This window comes from Ambystoma mexicanum, chromosome 3p (assembly GCF_040938575.1).
Source record: "Ambystoma mexicanum isolate Mex_15411 chromosome 3p, UKY_AmexF1_1, whole genome shotgun sequence".
Classification (NCBI taxonomy): Eukaryota; Metazoa; Chordata; class Amphibia; order Caudata; family Ambystomatidae; genus Ambystoma; species Ambystoma mexicanum.
Genome location: NC_090925.1, coordinates 465,230,801 through 465,245,983, shown reverse-complemented (window position 1 = coordinate 465,245,983; position 15,183 = coordinate 465,230,801). Strand labels below are relative to the sequence as shown.

General features: G+C 45.4%; 1 protein-coding gene across 1 annotated transcript in view; it reads right to left on the bottom strand.

Moving 5' to 3' along the window:
• Window positions 1-383: 383 nt before the first annotated feature.
• CYP24A1 (cytochrome P450 family 24 subfamily A member 1) overlaps window positions 384-15,183 on the bottom strand; it is an 86,437-nt gene continuing 71,637 nt past the window's right edge. Inside the window, exon 12 of the mRNA XM_069651131.1 lies at window positions 384-2,428. Within this exon, the coding sequence (XP_069507232.1) occupies window positions 2,385-2,428 (44 nt within the window). The 3' untranslated portion in view covers window positions 384-2,384. The remainder of the gene's footprint in view (window positions 2,429-15,183) is intronic.

Below are 15,183 nucleotides of genomic sequence, written 5' to 3'. Positions count from 1 at the left end.
GCACTAATGAATGGAAAGCCACCCAGCGGTAGACTTTGTTTACTACAGCTGGCTGGCTTTTCCTTCATTAGTGCCGCAAAAGCAAAAGCCAGCACAGGAGGGCCTCCATTTCACAAAATGGCGGCGCCCCTGTGCTTGCTTTTTCGAATTTTGAGCTTGAATAGCTCAAAATTTTACATAGGAAGTTTTAAAATGGAGGATGCTAGTATATTTTTTATATGTGGCCTATCTATTTTTTAAATAAAAAATTTTACTAGACCATCCCTTTAATTTTATGCAGCAAGAAAACGTTAAGGATTGTTTTCAAAATTTAGTAATTATTCTAATGAAGTTGTTCAACAGGAAAACATACTAGAGCATAATGATTTGAAACGAGAGGACACTTTTATGTTGCATATATTTTATCAGCATATTTACAAGGGCAATAACATGTTCTATTTTCAATATGTCCTACACATGTAGTTCTATACAAGTCAAAAACATAGATCATTTACAATGGCTAATATTCTAAATTGAGACGTGTCCTTCACAAAACCTAACATTCAGTAGCATTCTTAGACATTTCATTGCAGTCTACAAATAATATTTTAAAAACCCTTTATAAATTATACACAAACAGCATATAAACTATACTCTTATATTTTCCATAATGAAAAATGTTATAAAACTATTGCACAAGTTCAGCTGCATTCCTAGAATGCATGAGTTAATGAAATAGTGTGTACATAGTTTCAAGCATGTAGCATTCAGTCTCATGCTTGCGAGGGGGATTCAGGTGCACAATTGCAAGACGTTGGTTTTATGTATATCTCGCCATGCTTTTTGGAGGAGCAGGGTCACGTGCGGTATTGGAACAATGCATCCAAACCCACAAATTGGACAGTGGAAACAACGCATCCAGATCCAGAAACCGGAGAGTCATGATGATTCTGACAACAACAGAAACCGTCATGATTGTGCGATTGCCCTAGGGCAAGCTGCTCCACCTCATACCTGGCAGTCTCCCCAAGCCGTTTGAAGGGCCATGCTTAGCTTCATAAATTGTTTTCCTAGGGGTTCAGGGTAATTGGGTGGAACTGCAGATGCCGAGAGTGGGCAAGCAACAGAAGAAAAATGCCATTTGCCTTTTTTATCTCTGCCACTGGCTTTACCACTTACACACACACACACGTGCATGCAGAATAGTCCTTCCAAATCCACATGTAGAAGAATCAGAGGAGAACCTGCTGTGGTAATTGTCAGAAATGAAATGTTCTCAACATTGGGCCTCATTACAAGTCTGGCGGTCTGGAAATAAGGGTGCTGGTAGTAACGTATGGCACCCTTTCTGGACCGCCATACTACGAGCATGCCTGCAGGGGTCGGTTCTCCGGGCAGATCCGACTGCCGGTAGCACCGGCCCCTGCAGGCATGGTTCATTAGCAATGGGGCTGGTGCTTCTGTGTCCCCATTTCCGTGGAGTCCTATGAGACTCCATGGGACTGGGGATTTACAGTTCCCGCTGCCTGACATCCCGGGCTGCCGGGACTTGTAATAACCCAGTGGCACTGGGATATCGGGCAGCGGAAACAGTGTTACGAGATACGCCCTCCTCGTAATGAGGCCCATTATCTTCAAAGTATCTATACACACGCCTGTAATTCTATTGTTTTGATGTAAATTAATCAGGTGGGTCCATGGCTGATTTTATACATCTGTTCCTTGAGCGTATTAACATTGTCAAAAGGCACCATTTCCGGTTGCCTTCAAATGTCAGCCACACATAACGATGGGTTTAACAATTACACAGGTGAACTTCAGTGACGACGCCTGGTGTAAATCGCAGCTGAAAACCCCAACGGAAATCCACAGCAAAATTTACAATGGAATAAACTTAAAAAACAAGCTAATGGGCTACAAAGAGTAGGAAAAGAAAGCGCATGGGTGAGGAATTTTAGGTGAACTGTTCTCCAAACTGTCTTCTCTTCTTCTAAAGGCCCCATATAGTTCAGCACCCCAAGTTTACAGCACATCAGTCTCGGGGAAAAAAATGAGCTACAGGCAAAGGTCATTATGGCAGAGTTAAAAAATAAATACTACATTGAATGTATTCACATATGTACAGTAGTAGCAGGTATAAACTTGATATGTTGCTTTATGAACGATTGAGCGCTGCTACAGTAGTAGCAGGTATAAACTTGATATGTTGCTTTATGAACGATTGAGCGCTGCTGGCCATCGCGGCACACGCCCACGCGCAGTTGCTGACACCAGCGCAAGAGCTGAACGTAAGCTTCCGTTCCCTTCACGTCTTCCTTGCTTTCTTGTCAATGGATTCCGCGCGGGAGGTGGTTAAGTGCAATTTGTCCTGGGTTGCCACACACGTGGCATGTGTGCGGTTGTCATCAAGCACATCTGTTTGGGGAACTTTGCTCTTGTCTTGCGTTATCTACGAAGGAAAAAAGATAAATGAAACTGCAACATCTGTATAGGTCGAAAAAGGATACAGAGGATGAGATTGGGTTTGCAGTTCATAGCTTTATCAGTAAGCGGCTGATATGATGGTCATCACACAGGTAGAGGGGGTGGCAAAGGGGGTGGAGATGGGCACATAATGAGGCAAGATACAGACACCAAAAAACAATCGTCCTTTGGCTCCACTGTGTGGGTGCTGGGTGCTAAAGCAGCAGTGCACAAGAATAAAATAATTTAAGCCAACATTGTAGTCTCAAACGAAAGAATCTAAAACAGAACTCAGGGAACTTTTCAGTAATATCACTATGCGACCCCCGCGACCAGTATTTTATTGCAATACGAAATGTCTCCATTTCTCAACCGACGTGGGACGCGAGAAATTCATCATTTCTAGATGGGATTTAGCCCAGTATTATTCATACCTTTCGGCTATTATGCACTTATGACCAGCGGCAAAGGATACAGAGACATGCCCTGATTTGAAAAAGGCATTTATAATGCCGAAACACGTGTTATCAGAAAGGGCCACTAACAAAACCAATTAGTTTAACAATAAACAGCCCTCTGGAACTTTATCTTATACTATGGCGCAGTAATAAGGTGTGTTCAAAACATATTCTTCGACTCAAACGAAAGGATATCTTATCTCAGTAACAAGGCACCAGGACCAAATACAGCACGCATTGGGGACAAAACATCACAGCAAACATAAGCAATACAACATGCAATCTTAGGCTCATTTAACCACCGGGATTCTGAACCCTTCTACTTTCCTTTGCGCTGAAAACCCAATAGCGCCCAACCCTTTCCTCCCCTGGCTTGTAAAAGCCCCAATGGGAAAATAGGCTAGCTCAGTCGCCATGCAGCAGATGTGCAACACTTTGGGTTTACTTCCATAGACGATGGCCCTTTGGGTCTCAACTACCAGCAGCAGCTATTGACGAGGTCATTCAAGGCACTTGTCCCCATCTATTTGTTGTATTATTACATTAATATATTGCTGACTCATATAGTGCTGCAAGCCACTTAACAATTAGTTTCAGAGGGCTAAGAGAGGGAAAAAAAGAATATGGGGTGTGTACACGTTTGCAGCTAAGTGAAAGGCAGCATTTCAAATACTACAAAGAGGTTTTTTTCTGGATGAGAATAACATTAGTTAATATCAGTGACACATGCAGGGGAGAGTGGACTGTGTAGGAGGTTCAATGAACCCTAAGGAGATGTGAATGGGAAAATCACAAGGCTAATGCTTGGAGAATGAGCATGGTCCTCTACTCTTAAGAAACTTGCAAATGGTCCTATTCTAATCCGATGCCAAACCTTGGACTGATCCCAGAGTCTTACTGCCTGCCACAGCATCTTTGGAAAAAGGGGAAATGGTGCATCTTCCCTTTGGATGCTGCCTTCCTAGAAGTGATATATTGTTCATTCAGTTTACGCAGGTAGGCCGGCTTCCAGACTGTATGCTTTGTGAGGCAAGCAGGAATCATGGATGTTATCCTCTGATGAATAGGCGGTAGGCCTGAGTGAATAATCATCACACTTCCACTGTATTCAGGCAAATCGCATTAGGCCGAACTGTTAAGAGATTTGGGCGACACATTCGGGTCAAACTCATCATTATTCCATGCTGATGAAATGTTGCTGTAAACATTAGGTTGAAGAGGGCAGGCCTTTCCCTGCCAGCAGAGTTCCAAAGCCAAGTATCACAGATCAGGCTCTGGCCTGGCTGACCTCTTTCCTCTCAGATCGACCCTCCCAGGTCCAACTTGGGTCCTTCCTTTCATCTATCTTCCTCTTTACCTGTGGTGTTCCCCAGGGGTCTAACCTCTCGCCCTGGCTTTTCAACCAATACCTGGCAACTCTCACCCACTACATTGCCATTTTCTGCTCAAATTTCCAGTGCTACGCTGACGACACAACTCATTTTCAGGCTGCCCTCTGCCACCTCCTCTCCCTCTCTCATCTCTGATTGCCTAACTGCCATTCAAGATTGGTGTGCCGCCAATGATCTTTGCCTGAATGCCAGCAAGACGGAGATCCTCCTCATCGGCACACCTTCACCATCCTTTCGCCTCACTCTCTGGCCGGCCTCCCTTGGCCCTCCTCCTACCCCCACCTGCGAGGCTAAGAACCTCAGGGTCATCTTTGACTCCTCCCTTTCCTTCTCCGCCCACATCTCTGAGGTCTCTAAAAAGTCAAATTTCTAATTGCACCTCCTCAGAGGTACTCTGCCTTTCCTCTCCTTCCCCCAGAGGCTCATGGTATCCCAAGCTCTGGTTCTCTCTAGTATGGACTATTCTAACAGCCTCTTTCTAAATCTACCTGCCTCTACTCTCCGCCCTCTGCAACTAATCCAGAACAGGACTGCGAGACTCGTCCTTGGCCTCAAGCCCTGGGATTGTATCTCTCCAGCTCTGAAATCTCTCCACTGGCTCCCAGTGGATACAAGGATTAAATTCAAAACCCTCTGCATTGTCCACAAGGCTTTCTGGGGGCTGGGTCCAAAATACCTTCAGCTATCCATCCGCAAATACCTCCCCTCTCGAGCTTTTCGCTCCTCTACCTCCAACTCCCTCAGGGTCAGTCGTTTTTCTAAGAAACAAGCTGGGGGTAGATCTCTGTCTTCGGCTGGGGCCTCCCTCTGGATCAGCCTCCCTGCCACTCTAAAACTTGAGGAGAGCCATCTCCGGTTCCGGAAGCACCTCAAGACCTTCCTCTTTTCTCTGCCTTCGCTCCCCCTCTCCCCTGCTGATCTGTTCTCTCTTGGCACCATGCACCTGGCCACCCTCTGTCCTTTGGGCCCAGGTACCTGCTCCTCCTGCCACCCTCCCGCACTGCCTCCGGGCCACCCCTTGCACGGGGGTCTGTATCTGTACCCATACAACACCCCCTTTTTCTTCCTGCACTTATCAGACCTACCCTGTCTGCTGCCTTAAACCTAGCACTTGCAAATTGCTGGCTGCATTACCACTGTTTGTTGCCTTTATTATTTATTTATTGTTATTTATCCGTTTCTCCTCTGCTTCGCACTTTCCATCTCTCCCCCTTCCATGCACTTTTCCCCTGCCCCCTCTCCCATGCACTTGCGAGTTCTCAATGTCACTGGGCCTAGTAAGATCGCTGTTTTGTTCTCCCCTGTTCCCCTCTCTTGCCTTGTCGCGCTCTGAAACACTTGTGTACGAGCGCGAAAGAAATAAAATATCAATCAAGTATATAGTTGATGGAATAGGTAAGGAACTTTCCTGCCAGGGATACTCAAAGAAAACAAAGTGTCTAAGAAACGTATGGATTACTCCTGGCTGTTTCTTGAACTAGAAATCAACATTAAATCGATTTGCTGCTAACAAAATATTATAATGTAAGCAAAGTCATGCAAAATAAATGTGCAGAGGATGTATTGTAATAAAATGTGCATTACTTTGTGAAATATGCTGCTCGACTTATTTACAAAGGAGGCTGTGCAGCATCACAACGATGGCGTGCCGGCAAGCTCCCCTGCATGGATTAGTGTTGGTAGCAAGAGCGGGTCTATCTGCCCCCGCATGGACGCTGGCAGCGTATTTCATCATGGCAGACTCTTAAAGGGGCTGTTCGTTTGAAACGTCTACAGAAAATAGTCAAATGCATTTCCATCCATGTTTGAGCGACTGTAATGGAAGTAGAACAGCACTGGTTCATGCCGCTCCTGTGCACACAGATAAAATGCACGAACGCATCAGTAACGGCCCTGTCATGCATTGCACTTGCCTATCACTTACTCCCTAGAGGCACAAGGGAATGTCTTTGTTTTCTGGACATTTTAAGATGCGTCGCGTTACTGAATTCAGATCTGCATTAAAATGAGAAGAAACGTCCCCTTATTTGTGAAACTGTGCAAAGGGCATGAAAAAGGAAATCTGAGTGTGTGCATGTATGATGCACATATTCAAAGGAACGTTCTGAATAGGGGCGTCTTTTTTGGGGCGTAGGTGAGGTTTAGAGAGTAAGGACACGATTTACAAAAGGGGTTTTGAATAGGAACCGCGCATTTAAAAGGGCTTTGCAAATCAGGCCCTGGGCTGCTTACTGCAGATATATGTCATGTTTTTTCCACCCGTCCAGCACTCCTAACATTGCAATCCTATCTGACGAAATGGTATTATTCCCCTAAATAATATCAGTATACAGCATGCATGCTGACTCTGCCTCAGCGCTTGGGGCCTTTGGGGGTTCATTGACCTGCAGTCACAAAAAGTCACCCCAGATTGTCTAGGGCTTGTACAGTGCATCGCTGACTGTTTAGGTAACTGTTTTCCGATTATACTTTTTTGCACTACAAAGTTTGCAGTTCCCATACCTAGTACTGTACTAAAAGCTATTCATGCAGTTAAAAAAAAAAAAATATATATTGACTTAGCAAAGTCACAGTGCCTCCGTCATCAATGCAATTACATTTTCACATGACACTTTTAACGAACAGTTTGCAATTGCCCATCATGCACCACTCTGCAAAGATTTACATTTTGAATACTTGTGAGGTCATGCTAAGGTTACGGGGTGCATGTCTGGAAATACTGTGAATGTTGGGAGGACAGTCTTCTATGCCCCTTGAACAAAATTATGGAGCATTCAACTAACAACCCCACGAGCGAAACGAATGACCCCGTATAGTGATCATGTATGATGCTCAGAACATTTATTTTCTAGCAAGTCAGCATATTTGCTAATGTGGAGGTTGTTGTTTTGGGGCGAATATACGATTATTTTTGTCATTTCTCAAGGCTATTATATTCACTTAAAAAATAAAGAACTGGACAGTGTCCCTAATTTTTCGATTCATTTGCAGGCATCAGAGACTCATTCTAAGCGATGGTTCGAACACGCAGTAATGCACAGATCATTATCATAGCTCATTTTACATAGCATGCGCTAGTACTATAAACAGAAGGCTGCATTAACTAGTGGTAGCTGTCAATCAGAATTGTGACTGTTCAAACCAGAGATGCACAGAAGGAAATATTTGGCTCATGTTTGCACAGTGTATGCCAAGCTTGCCCATGGTTGATTTACCATAGCTGGATGTATGGCAACTGTCACTCAGAATTGTGACTGTTCAAACCGGAGACGTGCAAAATGAACTATTTGGCACATCTTTGCACAGTGGTATGCCAAGCTTGCCCATGGTTGATTTACCATAGGTGGATTTATGGCAACTGTCACTCAGAATTGTGACTGTTCAAACCAGAGATGCACAGAAGGGAATATTTGGCTCATGTTTGCACGGTGGTATGCCAAGCTTGCCCAGGGTTGATTTACCACAGCTGGATTTATTTCAGAGTGTCAGATGTGCAATATTTAAGGCAATGCACCTGTTCATCATTCTATGAGCTAAAGACATATCTATATAGGCCGTTGCACATTATTCCTTTCTCCAGGTCAAGCAGCATTTCTTCTTAGAAGATCAAGCGAACCCATTCACACTGTATGACTCACAGCAGAGTCACTCGCCAAGCTAGGAGGACGCCTTCCCCAGCGGAATAGAATCTATGCCTTCAAGCATAGATTGCATTACTCACAAGTGAAACAGTTCGTCTTTAAATACCTCTCTCATGAAGACTTGGAACAGTACTTAGCTTCTGAACTTGTACAGATACCTCATGGTTCTCATTCATTCTGGCTCACTTCCCCTTAAGGCAAAATGCCATTTGAAAAACGGTTTATTTTTTTATTGTGGTGGTTTAAATGCTTGTACATACAGCAACATACAGCACCCGAACGAAATGCTCTGAAGAACCCAAACAACCCCAGGAATAATCTGTTTGCCCCAAAGGTGATGGCAGAAAAACTCTAGCCATCATGGCATCCCTACCAATACATCTCTTTAGCAATCTGGCAGCGTGGCTTTCCGTAGGTTTAGAAATTTGGCAGTTTGGAAGGGACAAACCAAAGCGTTTCATCCAATGAACTCAAGAGACCAGGGCACCATTATTACAGCAGCAGTGCCTCAGACACAGGCATCATTATTACAGCAGCAGTGCCTCAAACCAAGGCATCATTATTACAGCAGCAGTGCATCAGACCAAGGCATCATTATTACAGCAGCAGTGCCTCAGACCAAGGCATCATTATTACAGCAGCAGTGCCTCAGACCAAGGCATCATTATTACAGCAGCAGTGCCTCAGACCAAGGCATCATTATTACAGCAGCAGTGCCTCAGACCAAGGCATCATTATTACAGCCGCAGTGCCTCACACTAAGGCATCATTATTACAGCCGCAGTGCCTCACACTAAGGCATCATTATTACAGCCGCAGTGCCTCAGACTAAGGCATCTTTATTACAGCAGCAGTGCCTCAGACCAAGGCATCATTATTACAGCAGCAGTGCCTGAAGACGACAGTGGGTCTGTGGCAAGTGAAGCAGGTGCGCTTGGAAAAAGACCTTCTTGACCACCGAGTCTACCCCATCCTTCTTCTAAAAGTTAGAATGTAACCCATATTTCTGGCATTAAGGAAGTTTATTGTTAAACGTATTGTAGCCCTTCATTTTATAAGAGGGAATTTACCTTTAGTCTTTCACTGGCAGGTCCCAGCAAGACCAGGTACGACCCTGCTGCTCTCTCTGAAGAGAGAGAATCCAGTGATGTTCATGTGTGTTCTTTGCTAGCATGTACAGAGGCTTAAAATGTAAAAGCAGGGGCCAACAATACTACTACATAGAAATGCCAATGAGGCTTTACGATTGAAGCGCTAAACAATGCCTTTTTTCTTTGCATGCAAAAGAGAGGTAGATTTCACATGCTTTTCTCCTGGAATGTGTGTATTTGATGTGCACAGCATCCCCCACAAGGAGCTAGAAAATTATGTCACTTCCAAAAGTTAGTGTGGCTGAACTTGGACCCCTCATCCTTGTAAAATCCTGCTAAAAGACATAAAGATGCCTTGGCGAATCCAACGGTTCAACAGCATTGACACTGGATGAAATTATTAAGAACAGAAATGGAGGAAGGCAAATATCCCGATTGGCTCAGAAATCAAATAAGACATTAGGGAGTAATTAAGGATGTTTTTTTTCAGCACAAAATTATTCTTTGTCACCACCATGTCCGTCACGCATGCCAGCATCTTCCTAGGCGACTTCAACCTCCCAGGCAACAAGGCCACCAAACCGATGAAGGAAGCTCTCCTCTGTCTTCTCAACACCCTCAGCCCCACACAGCACACGAAAGACCCAAAACACGAGAAAGGTAACATCATCAACCTACTTATCACTGCATTGCCTTCCCTCAACATCCTGAATACCACCCCAGTCAAGCACTCCCAGCAGAAACCCATCAGACAAACCTTCAGGTCCTTCAAGAACTTCCCAGTGTAAGACCTGATGGAAGACCTCACCATCGTCCACCTTACATGGACCGAACAATACCAAACGAACTACGACTCTCTACTGGAGTCACTCAACACCACCTTTTCAGCTTGCATCACCGACACATGCCTCTGAAACAACGCACCCACAAACTAAAACCATCAGCACCCTAGTACACGCAAGAACTCAACCTCAGCAAGAGAGTCATCAGGAAACGAAAGAAAACCTGGTGCTGCTCTGGGACAGCATCCAACCTAGTGCTCCTCAAGGACCTTTGAGCAACCATCTGACAAGTCAACAACACAGCCAAGGCATCCTACTAAATGAACACCATAGCAGAAGCTGACAACAAAAACAAAGCCCTCTTCAAATTGGTCTAGCACTGCATCAACCCACTACCCAACAGTCATGCCACACTCCATCGAAAAATCCACCGGCATCAACACCTTCTTCATTGACAAAATCAGCAAGATTCGCCAGCACATAGACACCAACTCTGCATCCACAGACCCAGCTTGCGTCCTCCTCACGAAATCTCTGCACCCTGGTCAACATTCTAGACACTCTCGACAGAGGGCCTGGTAGAAACGCTGGCAGCCCTCAAACCCACATCGTATACAGACGACATACTCTCAGGATCCATCCTCAAGACCCTCCTGCAGAAGCTCTCCTTCCCTACCCGAAGATCATCAACAGCTCCCTAGCTGAAGGCACCCTCCCATCAACCCTAAAAAGAGGACAAATCCTCCCTCTTCTAAAGAAACCCACTCTGGAGCCTGACAACTTAGGTAACTATCGCCCCATCCCCCGGTAACATCATCGAGAAAGTGGTAGCCGCACAGCTGCAGCAACACATCAACACCAACAATCTGCTCCAAACCTACCAATCCGGGTACAGACCAAGATGCAGCACAGAGACAGCAACCAAACAGGTGGTCTAGGATTCTCTCAACATCCTTGAAGACAGCCACCCCTGCCTTCTGGTCCTACTCGACCTCTCATATGCTTTGGTGATTACGGGCACCCTACATCAGCATAAGGGGATCAGCAACCTTGTGCTATGCTGGTTCAAGTCCTACCTAGCCAACCACCAGCAGTTTGTTCAGATGGACTCCTCTACATCGCCAATGCTACCCGTCACATGTGGAGTCCTTCAGGTTTCCATCCTATCCCTGGTGATCTTCAATCTATACATGGAGCTGCTGGGAGCCCTTCTAGCCACACACAACATTCACATCCACCAATACGCCGATGACACAAAGCAATACCTCAAGACCGACGCCATCAAGGACATCCATAGGCTCAAACGCTGCCTCTCGCTGATCCAGTCTTGGATGTCCAGGTCCTACTTGAAGCTCAACCCCTCCAAAACCGAATTCCAACTCCTCACCAACAACACTGAACACCCAAACGTAGATACCTGGCTATCAACCATGAACTCTGAGAGATTCACACCTGAGCTCATCTCCTGTGCCAAGTCCCTCGGGTTTCACATCGAAAAGCACCTTTCCTTCACGGCACACAGAGCTATGAAAGGTCAGACAGCTTGGTATCGGCTCTCCCTCCTGAAAAAAGTCAAGCCCTTCCTCCCTCCAGATAGCATTCGATCCACCGTTCAAGCACTGGTCCTATCCCAACTGGATGGGGGCAAAGCACTCCTCGAAGTCCTCCCATCGTCCTCCATTGTGCCCATGAGAAGTGTCCTACACGCACCCACATGCCTTATTAAGGGTTACGCAAATACGATCACATCACCCCAGCCCTCATCGGCCTTCATTGGCTCCCACTGCACGCACAAATCACCTTCAAGTCTTGCTATATCATCTATAAGGCAGTTGCCCTGAAGCCACCCAGCTACCTTGCTGAGAAACTCAGCATCGCTGGCGGACAGTGCACCACCAGAAGCCAGGACACGTGCATAGTTGAAATCCGCTACTGCAAAAAGGAAAGGACCAGAAAACAAGCCATCTCTGCCTATGGCCCAAGACTAGGGAACTTCCTACCTGTCAGCATCAGACTCGCCCCCATGCTGCTACAATTAAGAAAAGAATTTAAGATCCAACTCTGCCTCAACACCTAGGCCATCACATTGCTTCTCACGCCACCTGACTCACTAGACGCGGCCCGCCTCTCAAATCCATGCCACCGGGTACTGCTGTACAACTCCTCTGTACCGCCTCTGTATCCCACCCCCCGCTGTATATCTTTTCTGTTGTTACCTCTGAAAAGCGCTCTGTTATGTATCTGTATTGTCATATACCTCTGTAAAGCTCTCTGTTGCTTCTCGAAGCCAGGTCTGTGCTCAATAAATACCATAATATTAATAATTATTAGTATTATTTAGAAAGATTATTTAAGGTTCCTTACCTAACAAAAGGCAGAAGATTTGTTAACAGAAACGTTGGAGTAACAGTAGCCATTAGGGCCATATTCATGATCACCACCTTCACAACACTGGTGCCCATGCGTTCAAAGGATTTAATACAACAACAAATACAGGACAACATTTAAGTGCAGCATATAAAGGGACCTTCTGACTGAAATATACAAGTAGAGGAGCCCATCTAAGTGTTCACAATAGCTTCAATTTAAAGCAAAATCATTCTCTGTCAACTTCTCAACATACACAAAAATCTTCTAGAGCCCTGCATACATTTTTCTAAATGTCAGAACTACTTCAAGACGGGAGATGCGGTTAAGATCACTCTCAAGGACACAGTGGCAAAAAGCAAGGCACCTTCACCCACATTGGATACAAGTCAACAGCTTCCAGTCTGCTTAGAGAATCTGAACTTTCCATTGGATAAGACCTGGATGCACATACCCTAGCACCCTGGATGCCATGTAACAATTTTCAGCAAAACAGAGGGAAGCCAAATGTGACCTCCTATTGTTTCTGATAGAAGAGACCTCTATTTTGGGAAGCAAAACTGGAGGGTCCTTAAGTACCAAATAAAAGATCTAAAAACGAGTATGGTTTGTTTAATTGGGTTTCAGAAGAACTATCAATATATTTTGGCTATTGTGCATTGTGGGCCTTTATCTTGGTATATACTCAATTAAAATCCTAAAGGGAGGGACCAGCATGGTCCTTTAAGGAGGATTCTGCTCACCATCAACAATGAGCTCCTCTCCACTGAGGATGCCAAGGGCCGCACTTTAAATTGCTCTCTGGGACGTGCAGATCTACACGCGAGGGACCCAAGGGGCAAATCAGTGAAGCCTTGAGTCATGTGGAATAGACATATGCCTGCTCATTCGCACACCAGAGTCCTCTGACGCCAAGGAGGCAATTGCCACTCAGATGAATGTTCGCAGAGTTCGCGATCACACAGGCCATGGATTGGTCTGTCAATGCTTGTTCACATAATTACATGGGGATGTCTTGTCTTCATACTCCTTTGACTTAGAAGATTGATTTGTGGGGTGAGGCGCAGCACCGACAGCAACATTCCAACCCATATTGCAGGCGATGGGGGGGGGGGTTTGAAGGCATATTATACAGACTATTTAAACAAGAGTCAATATATTTGCAACAAAGTAAAGCCAGCCATCTCTATTTAATTTCACAGCACCTACGTTCCCAATGTCCATTTGTGGCTGAATTTGAAAGATAAGCAGAACAAATGTGGGGAGAGCTTTACCTTCCAGAATTTCAGCCGCAGAGAGTCAGCGGGAAGGCAGGTGTAAAATAACACTGGTATGCCCGTCTTTGGTCTGGTCCAAATACATTGATTCTGCTTCAAATCCGATGTATAATTTGCCTTTAAACCACCTCCATTGTTTTTGCTGCAATACAGGTTGAAGACGTTCTGCTGGGGATGCAGCTCACAAAGCATACATGTGCGTCAGTTCAACCTTTATGACATAGTGTATAATTCCCAGTATTTGCATTGCAGGTTTGTATGTTAAACTAGTAGGGGAAATGGATTGCACCCCATGTAAGTCTGTAATTACCTAAACACTGCCCAAAGTCCATGAGCAACCACTTGATTGAAAGGGGCCCTCTTGAAATTGCAACTTGTAAATTGAAAGCCTGAACACTGCACCGAGCAGGTAGAAAGCCTTCTTCACACATTGCTTACCTTTTGTGACTTAACATGCTGAGCGTTACACGAGGTGGCAGCTTGTGAACATATATCATCTTAAATTGTGTGCTGCAATCCGAAAAGGGCGCATTGCACCTCGGGATTTAAATTCCAGCCACTTACACCGTCCCTGTCCAGCTGATCTTCCGGCTCCCAGTCAGGGAGACAGGGAAAAGGGGGTCTAAAATGAACTCGAGACGTCCGTCTTCGCTCTATTGCACATTTATGGGGCCTGATTTACAACGCGTTTTTCAGTGGGTTCAGGCCCAATCTTGCTTTTAAATTTTAAATATTCGGGATAATGTGCGTTCTGACCATCCCCATTTTTTCTGCAAAACGGGTTGGTTCATGCAACATTTATAATATCTTGCTCAATACAAAGCAAATGCATTGCAGATTTTTGGGTTAAGCAAGAAATAAGCGATAAATAACTAAATATCCACGAATATCACACCCTGAGCCCTCGGATTTGCATATCAAGAGCTCTGCCAAGAGTGGATCGAAAGTCACGCATATGGCCAGAACTCATGGGGCTTGAGAAATCCTAATGTCTTGGTGTGGCGGGGAAAAGAGAACGCCAACCACAAGGAACACTCGTCCCGACCCCGACAAACCTACTGTGGTACGGACACAAGTAAAGATGGGGAACCCACCTCCTTCAAAGAGAAGGATAGATGTACATGGTGGCCCACACATGGAGGTCCACTAATGCAACGACTAAAACACACCAGGCCAAACGGCATTTGGGGAATATCTTTTTAAAAAGCCAACCAGTGGTGGAGAGAAGGCCTCCCAAGACCCTAGGAATGACCTCATCCGAGTTGAGCTGCAGATATTTGGGAATGGCCACTGGGATGAATACAGTGCGACCTTCTGGAGTGAGCATGACGTGCCCTGAGCAGAGAAAGCTCAAACACCCCAATCACTCAGGCGAGGGAAGGTGTGTGCAATCCCTTTTCCAACAGGTTGCTTGCACCGCTGCTCAGAAACTCGGTAAAGACTTGTGGCACAACCTTAGTCTTAAAAGGACAGTGCATCTAACCAATAAAAGCTTTTTGCAACCGGTTTGCTGTTTCCACGTGAAGTTAAGAGCATGCACTTATTCTATCACCATTTAAAGTGCAACCCAACCTGCACGGATGCCAAGGTATGCCCCAGGGTCACAAACTAAATCATGAAACGTGTTTGTTGAATTGGAGCACTGGCGTGTGGGGCTTTGGCTTAAGGTGCGATTACAGGAACCAGGACCTCGTGTGGAGAGAGGGGTGAGCAAGGAACCTGGACGGCAGTGCA